Source organism: Danio aesculapii, chromosome 8 (assembly GCF_903798145.1).
Source record: "Danio aesculapii chromosome 8, fDanAes4.1, whole genome shotgun sequence".
Lineage (NCBI taxonomy): Eukaryota > Metazoa > Chordata > Actinopteri > Cypriniformes > Danionidae > Danio > Danio aesculapii.
Window position 1 is genome coordinate 4,529,063 of NC_079442.1, and position 24,639 is coordinate 4,553,701.

General features: G+C 32.3%; 1 protein-coding gene across 1 annotated transcript in view; it reads right to left on the reverse strand.

Annotated features, from left to right (window-relative positions):
- slc25a37 (solute carrier family 25 member 37) overlaps positions 1-20,690 on the reverse strand; it is a 33,405-nt gene extending 12,715 nt beyond the window's left edge. The window contains exon 1 of the mRNA XM_056464264.1: positions 20,423-20,690. Coding sequence (XP_056320239.1) covers positions 20,423-20,596 — 174 coding nt within the window. The 5' untranslated portion in view covers positions 20,597-20,690. The remainder of the gene's footprint in view (positions 1-20,422) is intronic.
- Between the last annotated feature and the right edge of the window lie 3,949 nt (positions 20,691-24,639).

Below are 24,639 nucleotides of genomic sequence, written 5' to 3' on the forward strand. Positions count from 1 at the left end.
TACTAAATTCTGGACAGAAATAGCAAAAAATGTCAGCAGATTCTGTCTGACCCTAGGTTTTGGTTCTTTAACAATTCAAGTAGTCTAAAGCAGGTTTTTTCCAATGAGCCTATGTAAGTTAGATTTACCCATGATAGTCCTAAACCAGCCAAGACCAGCACAAAACCAAAATATTCAGATTCCAAAATATAGACATTTTTCAATGTTGCACAGCTCTAGAAGTTTGATGATGAAGTAGAATAGACATGTGACGATAACCGTTTTCAAGGTAAATCTCGGTCTGGAAAAGTCAAGGTTTTAAAATGTTCTACTATCCCGTTCCTAAGGTAGGTGTATGATTTTTTTTTATTTACAATTTTTGGAAAACAGTATCTCCAGCAGGGATATCCGAAGATACTGTTTGTAATACTAATTGTAAAAAAAATCTGTGTTTTTGAAACTAATGAAGAGAGCAGAAGTCAATGATTTTAATTATTTACTGTTCCAGAATATTATAAATGTTTTTCTTAAAATATAATATATTGTGTTCAAAGGGGGAAAAAGTTGTTGTTTTCTACCCAGACATTTAAAAACAATATATTTTAGAGTAGTAATCACAATTCCATCAAACCGTGATAACTATTTCCAAGGTTATCATACCGTCAGAATCTTATACTGGCCCATGCCTAAAGGAGAATAATCATTTAAGCTTTTAAATGAGCCAAAACACTTTAACTTTTTTCCCATTATTTTCCTCCATTATCCCTTCGAATTCCAGCCAAACACTGGATAAACCAGAGTGAGCAGTTAGGGCTTACTTTGAACAAGATATCATTACAGCTAATCAAAAGGGTTTCGTTGGCTGCTCTTTAAATAAAACCTACACAAACACCCGGATCTATTTTAATTGGCCCTAAACTATCATTATACAACCTCTGTCATCAAACAGCAAATGGAGCATGCTGGGATAACAGATCTCACTGAAAACATTCATCAGATGTTGAGGAAAAAAAAACGCTGATCTTTTTCAGATTAATTTAACGGCCCACAACACGGACCGCAATGTCTTTAAAATCAAAAGTATTTCAGAAATGCATTTCTGTGCATTGGGAAGGGATCAAAGAACAACTAAATACACCACAGTAAGCCAACATGGTTTCCACAAATGAAGTCAAACAGGACACATAATACACTGAAACTGAACAAAGCCCAATGGGTTTACTTCCTCAGACAAAACCAACTTCTTACACTGAAAAAAAAAAAAAACTTCAGATTGGATTTCGACTTTGGAAGTTATAATTATTTAGCTTATTATTTCATAATTTTCTGTTCTTAAGTTATTACGTTTAAATTTAAACTTTTCTTTTTTTATATAATTATTTTTTAGGGGTTTTCACTTTTATTGACAGGACAGTGGAGATTAACAGACAGGAAAGTATAGGGAGCAGAGAGAGGGGAAGAATCGGCAAAGGACCTCAAGCCGGGAATCAAACTCGGGTCGCCGCGAACACCTGGACGCTATATGTCGACGCACTAACCACTAGGCTATTTAGACTTTAATTTAGACTTTAAGGTATCATTTTTATTCTTACCAGGTGGAAATGGGCTTCCATATCTTTTTCATGTACGCTTATCTTCACAAACTTTCCATATTTTTTTATAACTTTTAAGGATTTCGATGTATTATGTAGTAATTTTTAACATGATGTTACCAATTTGAAAAACAAAACACTTTTTTTAATTATACGAATTGGGCTTTCTGTATGTTGTCTCCACTTATTGTAACTAGAGCTGGATGGCATTGGAAAAAACTGCATTGTGATATTTTTTTTATTCTGTGATATACACTAACTGGCCACTTTATTAGGTACAACTCCTCAACAAATTTCTTATCAGCCAATCACATGGCAGTAACTCAAAACACTTAAGCATGTAGACATGGTCAAGACGATCTGCTGCAGTTCAAATCAAGCATCAGAATGGGGAAGAAAGGTGATTTATATGACTTTGAATGTGGCTTGGTTGTTGGTGCCAGACGGGCTGGTATGAGTATTTCAGAAACTGCTGATCTACTGGGATTTTCATGCACAATTATCTCTGGGGTTTACAGAGAATGGTCCAAAAAAAAAAAATATATATATATATCCAGTGAGCGGCAGTTCTGTGGGCGCAAATGCCTTGTTGATGCCAGAGATCAGAGGAGAATGGCCAGACTGGTTCCAGCTGATAGAAAGGCAACAGTAACTCAAATAACCATGTTAATCACGTATGATTGTATGGTCTGACTTTGCTTAGACAAAAATCCTGGAGCACCTTGACCTTCTTCGCTTTCAGGAGCTTTGATGTGGAGGCTGAAGTATGAGAAGGAGCGCTATCTTGCTGAAGAATTTGCCCTCTCCTGTGGTTTGTAATGTAATGGGCAGCACAAATGTCTTGATACCTCAGGCTGTTGATGTTGCCATCCCCTCTGCTGATCTCTCGCACGCCCCCAAACTGAATGTAACCCCAAACCATGATTTTTCTTCACCAAACTTGACTGATTTCTTTGAGTCTTGGGTCCATGGGTTCCAATAGGTCTTCTACAGTATTTGGGATGCAGTTCAACAGAGGATTCATCAGTAAAAATCTCCCTTCTGCCACTTTTCAAAATCATCAACTAGAAGTCAAGTTATTATTTGTTGCTCTTACAACTGGGATCCACGACAAGACTTTTGTCAGGCAGTGTATTGTGTAGCTCTAACTGGAAACAGAAATGTTCTTCTCTACTTGCAGCCATCCTGAAGTGACATTACATCAACAATTAACAAACTTGGCTGTTATCAAGCATCTGTTGCATCAGAGGTGACAGTCCTGACAGGAGCGCTTGTCTGTATTGCACGCATGTGTTTATAATGGCCAGTTAATCTTCAACGTCCCGCCCCAAACGCAAGAGACACCGTTGTACCTTCACGCCCTTCTGCAAGTGTGAGATTACGAGCTGTGGCTGTCCCACCCATGTGGAGAGGCTCAAACCGGCCCTCTGTTAGACAGCGTTTTATTTTTTACGATTAATTGTTACTTAATAGTCTTTAATCTGTATCATGTTTGGGTCAATCAATCTTCGGTTATAATATTTTAATCTTTAGGGGAAAAAAAAATGTGAAAAATCTGAATATCGAGGGAGGGAAATATCTGAAATTTGGCTGATCAAATATCTGGCTCTTTTGGCTGAGAGAGAATGTTTGTATGGCTTAAAATATTGCAGCATCCAATGCCATGCAATCAAAGAAATTTAATCGGCAATAAGAACTGTGGGTAACACTTTATCATAACTACACACTATGAATCGTTTATTAAGCATTAGCATCTAATGAATTCATTATCTGTTAAGCATTAACTCTACATTAATAAACGTTAGTAAGCAGTTTATAACTGCAGCTACAAATGCTGTATTCTTGACTTACAACCACGTTTATAATGTGCTTAACTGTAATTTCATACGTTGTTAATGATTTATTTTTCATTACTAAAGTATTGCATTATTTACAAACCAGTTGTATTTAAGAGTAGTTGGGGGGTTTAAGATAAATCAGAATGAGTTAGTAAATGATTAATAAACTATTTACCTTATTCTCCGCGTACGAGTGGGCGCAGCCATTTGAATCTTTTTGGCTCGAGACTTCCGGTCTCATTCACTTCCATTTATTTTTAGATATTAAAAACAGCTCGTTTTGCTGCTTGATGTTGCAAACTAAATATTTTCTTATTATATTATTCTACTTTGTATGCATGGTCATGCAAGCACTTGTTTGTAGAGCGAGTAGTGATCGTTTTCTGCCGTTTATCATTTCTAGTCATTTCTCCCATAGGCAGCTGAATCCGAAGTCCTAAAACAATGGCAAAAACGAGCGCACTTCCGCATTGTAGAATAAGGTCAATTGAAATTAACGTTTATATATCATATTATTCAGGCATATAGTAATGGTTACTACGCATGTTAATAAATGCTTTATTAAATCAACTTCATCCAGTTTGTGACCTAAAGTGAGGACTAGAAATGCTTTATAAACCCCTTATAATTGACAATTAAAGGCTTGGTCTCAAATGAACAATAATCTTTGCAATCTTATCTAAAAAGTTTAAACATTGCTGAATAACAGGAGTGTCAAAATACGACATAAAATTGGATAAAACAACAACAATATAATGAATATAATTTTATATAATAATTTTTATAAATTTTTATATAATAATAATAATAATAATAATAATAATAATAATAATAATAATAATAATAATAATAATAATAATAATAATATATATATATATATATATATATATATATATATATATATATATATTTGGGGTTTTCACCTTTATTTTAACAGGACAGAAGAGAGAATTGACAGGAAAGTGTGGGAATGATCGGCACAGGACCTTGAGGCGGGAATCGAACCCGTGTTGCCGCGAACACTGGAGTGTATGTGCACTTTCCACTACGCCATAGGCACAGACACAATATCATAATTTGACAATATAATATGATGCAATGTTTAAACTGTACAGTGATTTTATTTTAGTTTTATTTGTGTATCTTCAAACGAACAGGAATGAATAATGTCGTTTATGTTCTTTTTTCCTGTTTAGAATATAACTGAGCCTTTAATTGTCATTTATAAGGGATTTATAAAGCATAAATAGTCCTCACTTTAGATTAGGTCACAAAACTAGATGAAATTGAGTTAATAAAGCATTTATTAAACTACAGATTAACGATTAGTATATGCCTGAATAATAAAAATTATAAATGGTAATTTTAATAGTTTATTAATCATTTACCAACTCATTCTGAATGATCTTAAAAAAACACCAATAATGCCTAAATAACTGGTTTGTAAATAATGCAATACTTAATTTAGAAATGAAAAATAAATCATTAACAAAGTATGAAAGTACAATTATTAAGCACATTATAAATGTGGTTATAAGTCAGGAATACAGCATTTGTAGTTGCAGTTATAAACTGCTTACTAACGTTTATTAATGTAGAGTTAATGCTTAACAGATAATGAGTTCACTATTTGCTAATGCTTAATAAATGATTCATATTGTGTAGTTATTATAAAGAGTTACCAAACTGGGAAGTACAATCTAAATAAGTACACTGTAAAAATATGAACAGTTTCTGTATTTTGTGATTCACAAGTGTTTTTGGTTTATTTACGGTTCTCAGTCCACTTTGGATGTTGAAAGTCAACTCTACAGTTTAACAAAGTGACTTTTATTCATATTTTAGTAGTTAGATTTAAATACAAAATGTACAAAACCATGAGATTTATTCATTAAATTACATTAAACAAAAGTGAGAGAAAGAGTCGAACAAATAACAGAGGAAGACTGGACAGATGCTGTGTGTCAGACTTAAACCACAAACTTGAGAGCTTGGAGAGAGTTTGAAAAAACAAATCTGATGAGGAGTGTGGCTGTGCGATTTGGGGAAAATATCTAATTGCAATTTTTGTTAACAGATATTCGATTTTATTTGTGATTAAATTTCGTAGTCAAGCTTCAGCTCAATATTCTGTATTGTAGCTTCTTACTGTTAAAATGCAGTGAGTGTTTGTCAAAAAAAGGGAACTGAAAAGATGTTAACTTACTCAAACGTTTATTCAAATGTAGAAATTAAACATTGCTTTTTATCTAGAGCAAACAGTAGTGAGTTATGGCATTAGTTATCACGTGGCGTCTGTGGTGATTTTATAGGTCTTGGTTGTTGCATTTCCTCATGCTTTGGCAACAATTTTGCAACAGCTTTTACAATTGACCAGTTTTTGTTCAGTGTCTGTAACTTTGAAACCAAAATATTCCCATATTACCAACACGCTGCTTTTCTTTGATATAAATTTGTCTATCAATGCTTCTGAAGCGGCAGACACCATCGTCCCACTTGTCCACGCTTTTTATTGTGGGCATTCCGCATAGTTTGGTTGCACATTTCTAATTGGGCAGAACAAAAAAAGAGCTCATTCAATTGGCTAGTAAGACAGCCACACACAGACGGCAGTCACGCATTTGCTCTGGGTGGGGGGAATTATATAAGACATATATATTTCATATTGCAGCCTCTTGCGATTAGCTAATTGCAACGTTTCAAACCGCGATTGTGATTTGATTTCGATTAATCGCACAGCCCTAATGAGGAGTCTAAATCTTTATAACTCCTAAACTGTCTGCATTGTGTACAGGTATTAAAAGTTTGAGCTCTCGTTGGAGACAATGTAAAGCCTCAATGGCTTTCATATTTTTTTGGGCTTGCCAAAAAATACAGCCCTTCTGGAATAAAGTAGCGACTGAAATAAAAAAGATAATTGGAGAAGAATTGGACTAGTCTTTTATTACATTACATCCAGAAACTGTTTCAACTGTTAACTCAAATAGTTTTGGTAAGTAGCTGAAAAGCCATAACTCGAAAATGCTTTCAGGTTGATCCTCCAAAAAGGACTCAATGGTAAGGAATTGTAAAGGAAATACACTGTATGGAGAGACTTTTTACCGAAGACTTGATTCAAAAAAGTGAAACAAGTATTGGCAAAGTATGTCATTGTAAAATATATGTGATACTGTGCTTCAAATGTGTGGTGACTTGATTTTGTAACCACTATGACAAGCGCTTTGTTCTTTGTTTTGTTTTTTGCTTGTTTTTTACTTCCTCTTCTGTCTTTTTTTTTCTAAATAACATTTAAAAAGGGAAATAAAGGAATAAAAAAATGTATAAGAAATAATATCTAGAGAAATAAGTCTGTAAAATAAGAGAAAATGTCCTGGCCGCTTGTTACAAGGTTTTTGTAGCGTAATATACAGCACCAACCCAGACAATATAGCTCTTTAAACTATTAAAAAGTGAGTCACTTTTTCAAACTTTAAAGGTTTTAAATATACATATATATATATACATATATATATATATATATATACATATATATATATATATATATATATACATATATACATATATATATATATACATATATACATATATATATATATATATATATACATATATATATATATATATACATAGATATAGATACATATATATATATATATATATACATATATATATATATATATACATATATATATATATATATATATATATATACATATATATATATATATATATACATATATATATATATATATATATATATACATATATATATATATATATACATATATATATATATATATATATATATATATATATATATATATATATATATATATATATATATATATATATATATATATATTGAAAGTTTAAAAGTTAATTGAAAGGTTAAAAGTTGTTGGAAGACAGATCAATGTCCCATAATGCAATTCAAAATTATGAATAATGAGGGAAAAATTAAAAAGCAAAAATTAAATAACATAGAAAACTGCTCATTTATTGATATTTTTTATATTGTAACTATTAAAAAATTTACTAAATGCCATGGCTATTAAACAAGTCAGAAGGCCTGAAAGTTTAAAAAAAAAAACACTTTAACCATTACAATCTCCACTTTATGCAATACAAAACCAAACAGAGCATGTGTTGTGTGTAATGTGTTTATTTTTGGGTTAGTGTATGAAGAGGAAAAAAGCACTGTCATTCATCCGGTTTCTCTATTCTGGTTCTTCTGCTCTTGCTCTATCTCTCTGAATCACTGAAGTGACTGTACTGCACACACATAACAAAACCGCATAAGCTTGACAAATAAACTTCTTCTAGAGGAATAACACATGCAAAAACCACAGACTGCAAAAAGATTTGAAAGGGTATTAACTTAGGCCAGTATGAAATGAAAGTTTGACAATGTTTTTTTCCTTAGTATGAAGAAAATAACAGTTTTGCAGACATGACAATATAAATGTAATGCAACATGACTTGATTGAGTCTATGAGAAACTGATTGGACAGTCGTGGTTAGCTATTGGTGGATTTCATTTATCACAGTTATTTCTGATAAATACCACAATATTCCATTAAAATATACTATTTGTAAAAAAAAATAAAAAAAAACTTTGGAATACATCTTTAATAATAGGGATGGGCATTTTCTAAAATAAAATAAAATAAAATAAAATAAAATAAAATAAAATAAAATAAAATAAAATAAAATAAAATAAAATAAAATAAAATAAAATAAAATAAAAATAAAATAAATCCGTTCCTTAAAATGTGCCTGATTTAAAATAGATTCTCAAAAGCCATGATTTGCTTTTCTTTATTTCACGTGCTTTCATAATCGTTGGAGACCAAAATCGAAATCAAAATTGAATTTCAATTAATTGCACAGCCCTAGAAATCGGAGAAAAAGGAAAACAGCTGATGGAGTATACACTAACCTGCGCATTACTCACAGCCTGCGTTATTTAGATGTTGTTAACTAGGAATAACGGTCACTGGAATGTTGCAACTGACCAATCAGAAGCGAGCATTCCAGACAGCTGTTTAATAATAGGATTTAACATCCCGGCTAAAATGAAAGATTAAATATTAGTGGAAAAATTCCCGCTGTTTCTTCATTTAAAGCGCCACCATAGTGGTGGTGAATGAATGACCACAGAGAGAGGTAGTGTGCGAGTAAAGGTCGTACATCGAGAGGAGTTTGACTGTCAGCCAAGTGTCCTGAAGTGCTTTTACAGGTGCCTGGAGGAAGTGGCAAACCCCTTGCAGCTGTCAGATCTCCCACAATTTCACACACTCTGGAAATTCCAGTTTCACTGAAGAGCCTGAATCATTACTACACAGACAGACTCCAGTAACAGCATTGCAACATCACTTTTGAGTCAATCAGTCAACGTTCAGTTATAATCCATTAACAAAGTTCTAGTTTGCTTTAAAGCAGTTGAGAATGTCAGTCAGAAACACTCTGCATACTCACAGCTCATATAAATCACATGTTGGCTTTCTGAAGACTTTTTTTCAATGGACAAAAAGCTTAGAGGAAGTGTTGGAAACTAATCTCGTTCTGGATGTTTGACAAATGATTTACTGACGTGTCACACAAATCATTGAAAGTCTGACTTTATCTTCTGTAGCGATAAAAGAGTGATAACAGACAAAATATAACACACACATATATATTAAAGGGATTTTTAACAGCGAAAGGAGATTTTCACAGTATTTCCTATAATATTACTTCTTCTGGTAAAATAACTAAGTTTGGATGGAATAAAAGCTGTTTCAATAATATTAATAAAAGTTTAATAATTTTAGCCTCTTTAAAAATAATAAAATAAAAAATAAATATATAATAAATACATCTTTAAAATAATTTATGATAAAATAAATAAATAAAATGTAAATATAAAAAACCTAAAAAACAAATAAATAAAAAATAATAATAGAATAAAAAAATAAATATATAATAAATACATCTTTAAAAACTAACAATAAAATAAATATATAAAATTAAAATATAAAAAATATTAAAAAAAACAAAAATAAATAATAAATAAAAATTTCAAAAATAAATAAAATAAAAATAAACAAAAATAATAATAAATGATTTTTTTTTAATTATACAAATACAAAAATAAATAAAAAATAAATATATATATATATTTTTGAAATACAAATTTATTTCTCTCTCATTTATTCTCTGTACCACTGTAATTAAACTAAAACTAGTTACAGTGAGGGATGTAACAATTAAACAATTTCACTATTAACCGCACTTTATTCGTCAATGAGTTTTATCATTTTTGAATCCATTCAGGCAATCTCAATCCCTGGTGGGAGCACTTTTAGCTTAGCTTAGCATAATTCATAGAATCGGATTAGACCATTAGCATCTCATAAATAAAAGAAAAGATTTTTGTCTACTGACAGAAAATAAAATGTTGCTCTTTTCTATGCCAAAAAAGCTAGGGACTATACTCGCATTCTGGCGTAATAATCAAGAAACTTGCTGCTGAATCACGAATGCAGCATACACAATGATATTACTCAGCGCCTGAGGTTTCTTGATTATTACACCGGAAAGAGAGTATACAGTAGTTAACATTTGAAGTGGATCATCACCTTTCATCATAGTTAGCCTAAAGCTATTCAATTTTAGACCACCAATTTTAGTCTATGGACTAGGGCTGCACAATACAGGAATTGTTTGTCTCTGTGATTTTATAAATTGTGATATGAATAGAATTTCCCCAGATTAAATAGCATTAGCAAAAGGCTTAAAATAGCATTTGGAAAGTCTTAATTTAGAATGATTGGGATAGTTTTGTAGGGGAATAAATCATGTGTAGGCATTTATATTATTTTATATACATATATTTTTAAATCATTTGTTATATACATATAATTAACACACTTCAGACATAAAAAAACACAATGGAGCAAAGATTAAAGTGAAATAAACAGTGCTTTAGGGTTTTCTAGGTAGTCTTACAGGTATTTGTATAGAATAATTAAATGTAAAATAACACTACATTATTTTTTATTAAAATTACAAAGGGTACAATTTCTTGTCTCTGAATGGTTTAAACATTATAAAAGCGTTCACATCACAGGCCTTAAAAACAGTGACTCCACAAATCCCATGTGCCTTGACCTGTGGTTTCTGGTATAATGAACTATTAATAAACTGTAACGCTAACTCAACACTGCGTATCTTTGCGTTGTGAGTATTGTGAATAGACAAATTGCGATATTGATGCTGAAACTATATTGTGCAGCCTCATTATGGACAATTAAAAAAATTGATATGCTTCAAATGTAGTTCCTAGACATATCGGCCTAGAAAATAGCAGCATTTTCATTTTCTGTCAGTCTTCGAAAATGATGTACCTACAGAAGTGTCTAGCTTTAAATAGTCATATTTTTAAAAACCTTTTTTTAAATCTTATTCTCTAAATCTCTTATATATATATATATATATATATATATATATAAAATACATCTTTAAAAAACTAATAAAATAAATAAATAAATAAAATTAAAATATAAAAAAAATTATTAAAAATAATTAAAAATAAATAAATAAAAATAAACAAAAAATATTAATAAAAAAAAATTTAAAAGAAAAAATATATAAAAATACAATAAATACATATATTTTTGAAATTATTATAAAATAAAAATTACGCACTCGTTTATTCTCTGTATTACTGTAATTAAACTAAAACTAGTTGCAGTTAGGGATGTAACAATTAAACAATTTCACTATTAATATATAAATATACACATTTATACACTGTAAGATATATATATATATATATATATATATATATATATATATATATATATATATATATATATATATATATAGATATCTTACAGTGTATAAATGTATATATAAATATACACATCCAATCCAGAGCTCATATATGAATGATTTTTCTAAAAGGAGCACTCCACTTTTTTCTATATATAATATTTTAAGGCTCCTCTATAGTGTTAAAATGTTGAGTTGTACCATTTTTTAATACATTCAGTCGATCTCTGGGTCTGGCAGGAGCACTTTTAGCTTAGCTTAGCATAAATCATTGAATCAGATTAGACCATTAGCATCTAACTCAAAATGATCAGCGTTTTTATTATTTTCTTACATAAAATTGGACTCTTCTGTGGTTATGTTGTGTAGTAAGACCAAAAATGAAAAGTTGCTAATTATTAGGCTGATATGGCTAGGAACTGTACTCTTATTCTGGCGTAATAATCAAAAAACTTCCTGCCGTTCCAGGACTTAATAATTACGTCAGATTGGGAGTACAGATCCTAGCCCTATTGGCCTAGAAAATAGCAACTTTTCATTTTCTGTCAGTCTCAAGTGCAAAATGTAAATACAGAGGAGTCAAGCTTTAAATAGAACAATCACCAAAACGTGCTTGCTCATTTTTGAGTCAAATGCTAATGGTCTAATCTGTTTCAATGATTTAAGCTAAGCTAAGCTAAAAGTGCTCCTGCCAGACTCTGAGATCTTCTGAATGGATTCATAACTGGTAACACTCAAATGTTTAACTCTAGGGACTTGTAAAATTAGCATTTTTTTAAATAAGTGGAGTGTTCCTTTAACAAATGTGCCCAAACCTTGTCTTTATAGTGAGTGAAAGTGATCGGTCACGGTGCCAGATTCCCTCCGCATCTATTCTGTGGGACTTGCGTAGGCTATTGTCAATGTTTCCTCAGTGGCTGCCAAATTTCACTCATTCATAGCGCTGAGCGTCTGGGAGCTGCGAATACTACGTGTCTGTAGAGCACATAACCAACGAGACGCGGCTGATGATGCCTGACCGGCTGAGGCCGTGGACTTTACCTGGAAGGAACTGGGCTGTAATTGGTTTGTGTGCTCATGGGTGAGTGTTAGAAAATGACGACAGACACTGAGAACAAAAAGAAAAGAAAACTTGGTCAAGGATCACAGAGAAGTGCGCCGTTTATAAGACAAAGGGTGAATCTTTCTCTGGATGATGTTTCATCGTGAGAAAACATTATGTGTGTCTTTTTTGAGCATGTGATTTGGGATTTTTAAAACAATGTGAAATTAAAACTCAGTGCAACTCTATTAAAAAATCAGAACAAAAATCTTTATTCAATTTGTTTCTGCCTCTCAAATAATCCCTGTTTTCTTTTTAAACAGCCATGTGGTCAGAAAATAACCACGATCATTAAGTGTATATATATATATATATATATATATATATATATATATATATATATATATATATATATATATATATATATATATATATATATATATATATATATATATATATATATATATATAATTTTTGTAATTAACATAATATCTTTGTTTTGCCTATTTGTTTTTTTAAATAGCGCAAATCATAGTGGATCATGGGGATGCAACGATTATAGATTTTGTTTGTATGATTATAGTCTGAGGAATAATCACGGTTATCACGATTATTATGCATTCATGCAATTTAACTTTAAAACACCACTAGTTTAGAAAATCACATGAAAATTCCTTATGTTAAAGTGTAATTTATTGCTGTTTATTAACCAGATAATGCAGCACAAATCAATAATAAAAGTAAAACAATTGTCCATTTGGACTTAAAAACAAGTGACATTTAAACACGAGTAATAATTTTACACTGAAAATAAATGTCAGAACAATAAATAAATAAAACTATTAAGTATTAAAAATAGTATTTGTCTAATGTAAATCTATACATATTAGCTAAGTTAGGGGTGGGCGGTACACCGGTGTCATAGTCATCACCGGTGTGACATTGCGCCACGACATGGATTTTCTAATACCGTCAATACCGTAATAAATCAATTATGCGCCTTGAACGGCTGCATTTACATCAATAACAGCTAATTCTAAATAATAAGGCATTCAATTTTCTTTAAACGTTCAGTTGTGGTCTGAATACATGTCCTTATACTACAGGGCTCGAAATTGCAACCATTTTGGTCGCATGAGTGGCCGAAATGTAATCTATGCGCCCTCATAATATATTTGGGATAATTTGTGCGACTGAATATAATGGTTGTAGTGCAATCTGATTTGATTTTCTCTAAAAACTTGCTGAATTGCTCTACCCTGCCGCTGTATTGGTTCATATTAGCTGTCAGTCACTCAACGCTTCCCGCTGTCAGATAACGGAGCTTTTGTTACCGCAGGAAATGCAAACGGCTGAAGAGTGAAAAGTGCAGAGGTTTGCAAACCTCACCTAAAGTTATAATAATAATAATAATGGCGCAGATGACAGCGATCATGACATGAGGTAAATGTTGATCCGCCAGCTGAGATCAATCGAGTGTTTTCGGAGAAGGTGCCTGAATCTTGATGCGTTGCATTCGCCGCGTGTTCAGCGCAAATGTCCGCTAAATATAAAATCTAACACTGTACACATCATCGCCAAAGAAACTCACCTTTACTAAGTTTACACTGAAACTACAGCTCATAACAAAGAGTGGAATTGCGCTGGTGGTCATCGCGAGAATCCTGCTCTGTCTGCTCATAAATTGGTGCGGCTGACTCGCCTGCTTAATTCCACCAACACAGGGAAATGAAAATCAGCTCATAACGAGACTGAGCATTTACAATGACCCAAACCAAAACTTTTAAAGAGCGATAGAAGTGAGACTTTCTTTTGTCCGTTCTTCCTTGAGATGTATATTATTTTGCTATTGAAAGTAATACCATGATATTATACCGTCACCGTTCAAAAGATGAAAAATACCGTGATATTAATTTTACGTCATATCGCCCACCTCTAAGCTAAGTATTTCCTTTTTAAAGGGATCAAATGTAGTCAAAGACTGTTGAACCTCTGTCTGAAAGGCACTTTTGATCAACTACATTACAAAATTGTTGGGTATTTTAATTTTGTAATGTTCCTCTTTGGAGTAGAAATGTGTATATTTCATACAAAGTATGAAGCTGATCGATCAGTTCTTGTCACGTGACTCGCAGCAAGGCATGAGATGAAAACCGTTTTCAAGATTTACTGCGGTTTGGAAAAGTCAAGGTTTTAAAACAGCCAAGACTTTCTGTAATACCGTTCCTAAGGTGTAAGGTAAGATTTTTTATTTACATTTCTTTAGTTTTTTAGGACAGCAGTATCGCCAGCAGAAAATTTATCCAAAGATGCCATGTTAAATTGTAAAGAAATCAGTGTTTTTGAAATGAGTGAAGACAGCAAAAGTCAATGATTCATTTGAATTACATAGCTTGACATGTTTACTGCTCCAAAACATCAGAAATCTTTCAAAAAATAGAATATATTGTTTTCAAAGGGGAAAAAAGCTTTTGTTTTTAACCCAGACATTTAAAAATATATATATTTTAGTGCAGTGAGCGCAATACCACTGTAAGCGCAATGATATAGTGAAACCGTGATATTTATCCAAGGTTATCATACCGTCAGAAACTTATACAGCTTTAGCAAACAGTCATGTGCGGGCGGCGAGTCCTCAGCATTTTAGTTCCGTGCAGAAACACGGTGTTGAGAAGCCTTTACGATTAATTAACTGTGACGAATTAAATTCGAAAATTTGCGGAAATCTGCCTATTTCTGCGAGCGTAGAGCCCGTATGGGCCTAGTCATAGGCATTCGACGGACAGAGGACAATGCACACGGTGAGCAAATCAAGACAAAGGCAGGTGCAGCTTGACTAGTCAATTCTACATTGAACTCCATAGTGATATAAACAGGATTATTTGTGGTTTTATAGTAAGAATTCATTATAAAATGTAAATAAATATAATTATTAATACGATTAAAGTAGTTTATTTTTTAAATATGAATAAATTAACAAATTACCTCTGTGACTTTAATGTAATACAGTTTGCTATACTCTATTTGCTTTCAGCCCACCACCCACAATCAATTCTGATTTTTGGCCATAAAGTTCGTCAAGACGTAAACAGAGCAAGAATACCTATGATAAGACTCTGATGCACAGAATATTTTGTTAAGTGAATATCTGGCAGACTTGTGTTTGAATGGAGGGTTGTTTAAAAGCCTGAGCACGACTAGCCTGAAGATTACCGCTGCAGTCACACGCTAAAACACCCTGGTATTTCCACTCGACATAATGAGACGACACTCATCTCAGATAAAATATACGCACAGTAGCAAAGTAACAGAAATAACCTTTTGTTCCTCAAGAGAACTTTATTAGGGCTTAATTTAAAATGCTTTGTGGCCTAGCGTTCAAACATCTATTCTGCTAACTACAAGGTTGTAAGTTCACACCCAAGCAAGGGGTCATTTGTAAACTACCACCATTATGGCCTTGACCCACTTAAATCCACATTACTCAAGGACAGGCTCTCTGTAATATGTGCAATGCAAAAAGACCATGATAGAACATGTGCAAAATAAGCAAGCTTTAGCATACTTTGAAAAAAAAAAACACTTATCGGATGTTATTTTGCAATTAAATAAAAATAAATAAATATATTAAATCCAAATAAGCATGCTTTAGCATACTTTAAAAAAAAATACTTGGATCGGATGTTATTTTGCAATTAAATAAAAATAAATAAATATATTAAATCCAATTATTTAAACTTTAGTTATCTTTTTTTTTTACTCGCGAAACTAGGACTAAACTATTGACCATTTTAATGTGGTGACGTCGTTGACCCTAGAACATACCTGTTATCAAACTATTTTATAACTGTATCAAGAGGCAATTCAATCATAACTTAATTTTAAAACGGCTGTCATAACATTATTGATCAATATGTGGCTCTTTTTGGATTTTCGGAAGCTATAGAAATTAAAAATGTTAAACAGGAAATACGTTAGGACCATTGTTTTTGTTTACATCCCTCAAAATTCTTTTTAATGACTTTAATTTCTTTGAAATAGTTAAATTCTACTATTGCGTGTACTGACAAGAATTTATAGCATTATTGATATATTAGAAGTCATTTATATAAAGCCTGTTTGTGATGTATTTAGCATTTTTAATTACACATGAAGTTAAAATTGATTTGCAAGTGCATTTAAAATGTATTGCCAATATGTAATTACATGTAATATCAGAAAGCGTTTAAATTAAAACTACAATCAATGACTTTACTCTAATGATCAAAACTAGAGTACTTTAACGCATGAAAAAAATATTTTAAAACAAAGATAAAAAATAAAAAAAAATCAAATATTTCGACACATTTTACAAATACACTTGAAGACAAATTCTGTCATTATTTACTTGTGTTGAACACAAAAAAATTATTTTGAGGAATGTTGGAAACTGGTAACCATTGACTTCCATATATTTGCTTTTCTTACTATGGAAGTCAATAGTTACAGGTTTGCAACATTCTTCAAAATATCTTATTTTAAAATATTCAAAAATATCTTAAAATAAAATATTCTAAATATTCTTAGAAGAAAGAAAGTCATAAAGGTTTGAAATCACTTGAGGGAGAGAAAATAAACAGCGAGTACATTTTAATTTTTAGGTGAACTATCCCTTTACCTTCATAAAAAAGTAATGAAATGTACACTTTTTAAAGAGATAGTTCACCTAACGAAATGTTAAACTCTGTCATCATTTGCTCATCCTCCACTTGTCCCAAACCTGTTTGAGTTTCTTCTGTTGAACACAAAGAAAGATAGTAATAGAGTGAACAAATAATGAGAAAAATTGTCATTTTTGGGTGAACTATCCCTTTAAGTACACTTAAGTGGCATTTAATTACAGTAATATCAAATTACCGGCAAGTAGATTTAAAAAAATTATACTGTAACATACTTTTAAGATCTGAAGTAAATTACAAATACAATAAAACGGGGTAGTTCACCCAAAAATGTACATTTACTCAATATTTGCTCACTATTGAGTGCTTCCAAACCATTTCTTTCTTCTGTTGAACACAAAAGTAGAAAAAGAAAAGCTGACAACCTGTAACCATTGACGTACATATATTTGTTTTTCATACTATGGTAGTCAATGGTTACAGGTTTCCAACATTCTTCAAAATATGTTCTATTGTGTTCAACAGAAGAAACTCATGAAGGTTTGAAACAAGCAAAGGGTGAGTAAACTATTAAATTTTTTTTTCCTACTATGGGAGTCAATGGTTACAAGTTAACAACATTCTTCAATTGTTTTTTTTTTTATGTTTAACGGAAGAAACTCAAAGACTTGAAACAAGTAAAGGGCGATTAAATGAGTTTGAAAATTACGGTTTGTTTTTCTTACTATGGAAGTCAATGGTTACAGGTTTAAAACATTCTTCAAAATATGTTCTCTTGTGTTCAAAAGAAGAAACTCATGAAGGTTTGAAACAAGTAAAGGGTGAGTAAACGATGAAATATTTTTTTTCCTACTATGGGAGTCAATGGTTACAAGTTTACAACATTCAGCAATTTTTTTTCATGTTTAACTGAAGAAACTCATAAAGACTTGAAACAAGTAAAGGGCGATTAAATGAGTTTAAAAATTACGGTTTGTTTTTTCCTACTATGGAAGTCAATGGTTACAGGTTTACAACATTCTTCAAAATACTTTCTTTTGTGTTTTCAACAGAACTCATGAAGGTTTGAAACAAGTAAAGGGTGAGTAAACGGTGACATTTTTTTCCTACTATGGGAGTCAATGGTTACAGGTTTACAACATTCTTCAAAATACTTTCTTTTGTGTTTTCAACAGAACTCATGAAGGTTTGAAACAAGTAAAGGGTGAGTAAACGGTGACATTTTTTTCCTACTATGGGAGTCAATGGTTACAGGTTTACAACATTCTTCAAAATACTTTCTTTTGTGTTTTCAACAAGAACTCATGAAGGTTTGAAACAAGTAAAGGGTGAGTAAAAAATGAAAGAACTTACGATTCGTTTCTTTTCCTACTATGGAAGTCAATGGTTACAGGTTTACAACATTAATTAATTAATTAATTTATTTATTTTTTGCATGTTTAACAGAAGAAAGAAACTCCAAAAGATTTGAAACAAGTAAAGGGTGATAAAATAAAGAAAGAATTTGTGATTTCTTTTTCCTACTATGGAAGTCAATGGTTACAGGTTTCCAACATTCTTCAAAATATTTTCTTTTGTGTTCAACAAAGAAAGAGACTCCCAAAGGTTTGAAACAAGTAAATGGTGACAGAATTGTAATTTTTGGTTGATCTATTGCTTTAAGCAGTCTCTGCCTGTTTGATAAATCCACAACTACAACTTATGAATGAAGACATTTTCTGCATGAACAAAGTATGCTTGTTACTGACTTTTAACAATTAGTCTACATCGTGTTTGACGCTTGTAGCTAGTTTCACACTACTTTAAGCACATAGCATTAGCATTTACCAAACAAAAAAATATCTTAATCACCTGACAGCTTGAAATGACCCGAGACTATCGAGACAGAAATCCCATATTTAGAGGTAAAGTTGGTTTTATATCCACAGATTCAGACTTTCTCCTTAATAATATAATTTCAGAAAAGTATTCTTTGCCAATTCTAAACAGTGAAATCACAATATCAGCCAATGACTATCGAAGTACAACATCGCTCACAGTCAAATAAATAGTGCTAATGTTGTTTATTCATACTTGCACATAGATTTTAGACCGAATATTCAAAGTACCATGGTAAGCAATATACAGAGCTTGTGACTGTAAGTCGTCACTGAACAAATAGTGTGAAATATAAAACCAAGAGGAAATCCAGCAGCACTTCATCATTCAAATGTTGTATTTACATTATTTACTTGCTTTGAACACAAAGTATATACTTTAAAGAATGTTGGAAACCGGTAACCATTGACTTTCCATATATTTGCTTTTCTTAGTATGAAAATCAATGGTTACAGGTTTTCAGCATTCTTCAATATATCTGTGCTTGTCTAATTGAGGTTAAGTGGGATTTACATTCACACATTCGTTCATTTTTAACACCGTGACAGCTTGTGAGATGCTGCCTATATTGTTTACCATGGTACTTTGAATATTCAGTCTGAAATCGCAAGTAAGAATGACTTCAAAACAACATTACTAGCACTATTTATTTGACTGTTAACACTGCTGTACTTTGATAATCATTGGCAAATAATATGATTTGCCCATTTAGAAACTGTAAACAATACTTTTCTGAAATGATATTAAGGAGAAAGTCTGAATGTGTGAATATAAAACGAACTTTAATGTCACCTCAATTCCAGCGGCTGTCCCTGACTGAAGTGTGCTGTACTGTAAACTGAAATCCAGCAGCACTTCATCATTCAAAACATGGAATTTACATTATTGACTCGCTTTGAACACAAAGTATATACTTTGAAGAATGGTGGAAACCGGTTGACTTTCCATATATTTGCTTTTCTTAGTATGAAAGTCAATGGTTACAGGTTTTCAGGATTCTTCAAAATATCTGTGCTCGTCTAATTGAAGTAAAGTGGAATTTACATTCACACATTCGTTCATTTTTGACACTATGACAGCTTGTGAGATGCTCCCTATATTGTTGACCATGGTACTTTGAATATTCGGTCTGAAATCGCAAGTAAGAATGAATTCAAAACAACATTAGTACTATTTATTTGACGGTTAACACTGCTGTACTTTGATAATCATTGGCAAATAATATGATTTGCCTATTTAGAAACTGTAATTAATACTTTTCTGAAATTATATTAAGGAGAAAGTCTGAATGTGTGAATATAAAACCAACGTTACCTCAACATTCAGTGGCTGTCACTGACTGAAGTGTGCTGTACTGTAAACCGAGATAACAGCAGCACTTCATCATTCAAAAGTTGTAGACTACAATTTTAAACTGCAAAAAAGCAAGACTTAATGTTATGTTTTAACTTTGTTGTTGTTTATTAGCCATTCGAGAACGTTTAAGTCATCTAGACTAACTTTTGTCGGTGAAGTTAGCTTGAAGGCTACGTCGCGCACGCGCTAACAGCACATTTGACGCATCTTAAGTGTGTGTTTTTACGCTCTTCTGTGTGTTGTGCTGACTTTACATTACAGTACCTTGACTGAATCCACAGGGTACATGACTGTGTGCTCCAGTATTCCGGCCACGGCTCCTGCTGTCATGTGCGTGCCCAGGGAGGCATGAGCGGGTAAACTCTCATAATCCTCGTCATTTATCACCGGCTCCGACATCTCCAGACTGGCCAATACCGCGTCGGTGCGCAACTCCATGCGTGTCTTGCGGCGCTGGAAAGGTTTAAACGCACGGGAGACACGCGGAGATGTGAATCGGCAACACGAGCGCGCACATTATTACCACAGACACGCAGCTCGTCATCTCAGCGACGCGGTGACGTCAGCGTGACGCCGCGGGCCCGCGCCGGGCAAACTGCAGCGAATATTTTTAGGAAAGTTTGACAAGTTTTTTATGTGATACTTTCTGGAGTTAGTTCTGTTAATTAATACATTAATAATTAATTAATTAATAATAATAATATTTAATACATTATTGAAAAACTCAATCTGCCACTTTATCTCTCCACTGTCTAATTAAATTGTCTTTTGAGAGCTAAAGTGGTATGGAGGACGAAACCTGCAAAAACAACAAATAAATCAATACGCAAACATATAAATAAATGAGTAAATAAATACATACATTCCTGCATGAATAAAAAATAAAATAAAAAATATGCAAATAAATAATGTATTGAAAAATCCACAAATTCCTGTATAAATAAATGTATAAATGATTAAGAATTTAATTAATAATTAAATTACACGAATGTTGGGGGAATAAGAAAATGCTAAACTGAAAGTTGATTTCCCTCCCTCCTTTCAAACCCTTATTCATTCTTGAACGTAATTCCGAATTTACTTTTCCTCACCCCAACATGCTAATAGAGGGTATCTATCAATGATTAGAAGGGGGTCTTTATGCCCATCATTGGTTGATCGTTAGAAAAAAATTTCCATTAGATTTTTTTGACTGGCTTTAGTTTAGCATTTTCTATTCCCCCAACATTCGTGTAATTTATTTAATTATTTACCTGCCCGCACTTTTAATTATTTATATGTTTATTTATTCAGGAATTTGTGGAATTTTTATATTTATTTATTTATTTGCATATTTATTTATTTATTTATTAAATGTTTTATTCATGAAGGAATTTATGTATTTATTTACTTATTTATTTATATATTTGCGTATTTATTTATTTATTGTTTTTGCAGGTTTCAGTGTGCCGATTCTGTTTACTCTTTCTTTCTTGTTTGACTTGATCGAGCACCTGTCTTTCAGATGTTCTTAGATGTACGCGCACTGATGTATTTTTTATTTAATACACTCTATTAATATTTCTTCGTATTACTTAACATTAATAATGATTATTTCTATTTTTGCAAGTCCAGTTCGGTTTTATGAAACTGATAATATGTTTGTGTTTGTGTGTAAACACACATAATATATATTTTTAATGGAATTTACATATCTATTTATATATAGCCTAATCTGTATTAGACATACATACATATACATATACATAAATTGTATAATATATATTGGATGCGGGCGGTTCATTCCGCTGTGGCAACCCCAGATTAATAAAGAAAATGAATAAAGGAATATTGGATGCGATTTATCCTGTGTGTTGCATTTTTTGTAGTTGTTTTTTTGTTGGAACCTTAAAGACTTTATCCATTTCTCAAATATTAAAGAAAAATCTCAACATGAATGTCGGGCCTAATTAAAAAAATTATATTAATAAAAACTAATTTTACTCATTAATTTAATGAGAAATCGTTGATCAGTAAACTACATGGCATAAGGTAAATATACAACGTTGTCTGCTTTATATAAAAAAATAACTAAAACAGTTTACTTAAAACTGTATACGTTCCTGATTATGGCAAGTTCAATTCCATTTAGAGAGTCGGTTCGTTCGGACCCCTCATTTGAATGAATTGAAAATGATTCGTTGTTTCATTTTTCTCACACGTGGTCCACACAAAGGATTTAGAAATAAAACAAAATGTATCTTGTTTCTGTGTTTCTCTCTCCGTGTGTGTAGTCCAGTCGTTAGGCTAATATCCTGTGTTTTCTTTAATTTAGACTAGTTCAATTCCATTTAGAGAGTCGGTTCGTTCGGACCCCTTATTTGAATGAATTGAAAATGATTCGTTGTTTCATTTTTCTTACACGTGGTCCACACACAGTATTTGTTGTTACAGTGTTTTGAAATAGAATAAATGTATCTTTTTTGTGTGTGTTTCTCTCTGTGTGTAGTCTAGTTGTTAGGCTAATATCCTGTGTTCTCTTCCATTTAGACTAGTTCAGTTCCATTTAGAGAGTCAGTTGGTTCGGACCCCTCATTTGAATGAACTGAAATTGATTCGTTGTTTCATTTTTGTTACGTCGTGGTTCCCACACAGCATTTGTTACAGTGTTTTGAAATTAAAAAAAACTTGTTTTCTTTTGTGTGTGTGTGTGTGTGTGTGTGTGTGTAGTCGAGTTGTTAGGTATGTGATTCATCCGATTGAGTTTAGGCTAACATTCTGTGCTTTCTTCAGGGGGGTTAATACCGTTTATGACAATATTATAGGCTACAGACTGTTATGATTTTTGTTATGGTTCATTATCTCACTCAATATGTAGGTTGACTTCCAAAATCCCCTCACAAATATGCTAGTTAAAAAATTATTTGTGTGTGAATCATTAAAAAGAATCGATTCACCAGAACGAAGCTCTCGCAAATTGGACTCAATTTGAATCTTCTTTTAAAGCTGATCGTACATGTAATTATTGTGCATTCAGCTGATGCAATTGCGTTTATTTGTGACTGTCATTCCACACACAATATCTAGATATTACTGGCCAGATGCATCTGTGAGAGACTGATAGTTTAGGCGTGTCTTTTCTCAGAATGGATCTAGGCGAGTCCAACAGTGTTCACTTTATCATCATCACTTTATCTGCTCACTCTCTGACTGCTTTTGATACACTTTACAACCAGATCATCTCCATCAAACTCCAACGGCAGATCCAGCTATTATCTTTTTAAAATGAGTTTAGGGGTGAAAGAATCACATGTTGAAAAAATAAGCACTTTAGTAGGCTATTTACTTTAAAATGACCCAAGATTTAAAAGAAAGACTGAATTGTGACCTGAATGTGAAAGTCAAAGTGTTTTTGCATTTCAGTTTAGTAATAGAGAGTAATAGTTTTGTTTTTATTTAGTAATAGTATTGTTTACTACGGGCGATGCAGTGGCGCAGTGGGTAGTGCTGTCGCATCACAGCAAGAAGGTCGCTGGTTTGAGCCTCGGCTGGGTCAGTTGGTGTTTCTGTGTGGAGTTTGCATGTTCCCGTGGGTTTCCTTCGGGTGCTCCGGTTTCCCCCACAGTCCAAATACATGCGGTACAGGTGAATTCGGTGGGCTAAATTGTCTGTAGTGTGTGAGTGTGAATAAGTGTTTATGTTGGCGGTTCATTCCGCTGTGGCGACCCCAGATTATCAAAGGGACTAAGCTGAAAAGCAAATGAATGATTGTTTACTACTTTTTTGTTTTACTATTACTTCTTATTATTTCTATTACTTCTTACTATTACTTAGTAACAGAATGTAATAGTTTTGCACACTTAATTTAATGTTATTTGCACTATATATACACCTCACTGTGAAAAAGATAATTTTTTATCAATTTCTCAGTGAATATAGGTAATATATTTTGATGTATTTGAACAAAACAAATTTATTAAACTGATTAAAATAGTATTTTAGCCACCAAACATTTTTGGAAATAGAAAGATAATACATAAATTCATTCAAGATTTTGCAAAAATAATAAATACAAACTACAAAACTTTAAATATTTTTTCTTTCAATTGATTTGTCCTTTTTAAAATTTTCATTTTGCCCCAACATTTAAATTTGGGCTACTAATAATTATTAATTTATGCTGAGCACTGTGTGTAAACATAGACACTGGCCACTTTATTAGGTACACCTAACTAGTACCAGGTTGGACCCTCTTTTGCCTTAATCCTTCATGGCATTGATTCAACAAGGTACTGGGAATATCCTTCAGAGATTTTGCTCCATATTGACATGATAGCATCACGCAGTTGCTGCAGATTTGTCGGCTGCCCATCCATGATGCAAATCTCCCATTCCTCCACATCCCAAAGGTGCTCCATTGGATTGAGAACTGGTGACTGTGGAGGCCATTTGAGTACAGTGAACTCATTGTCATAAGAAACCAGTCTGAGATGATTTGCGCT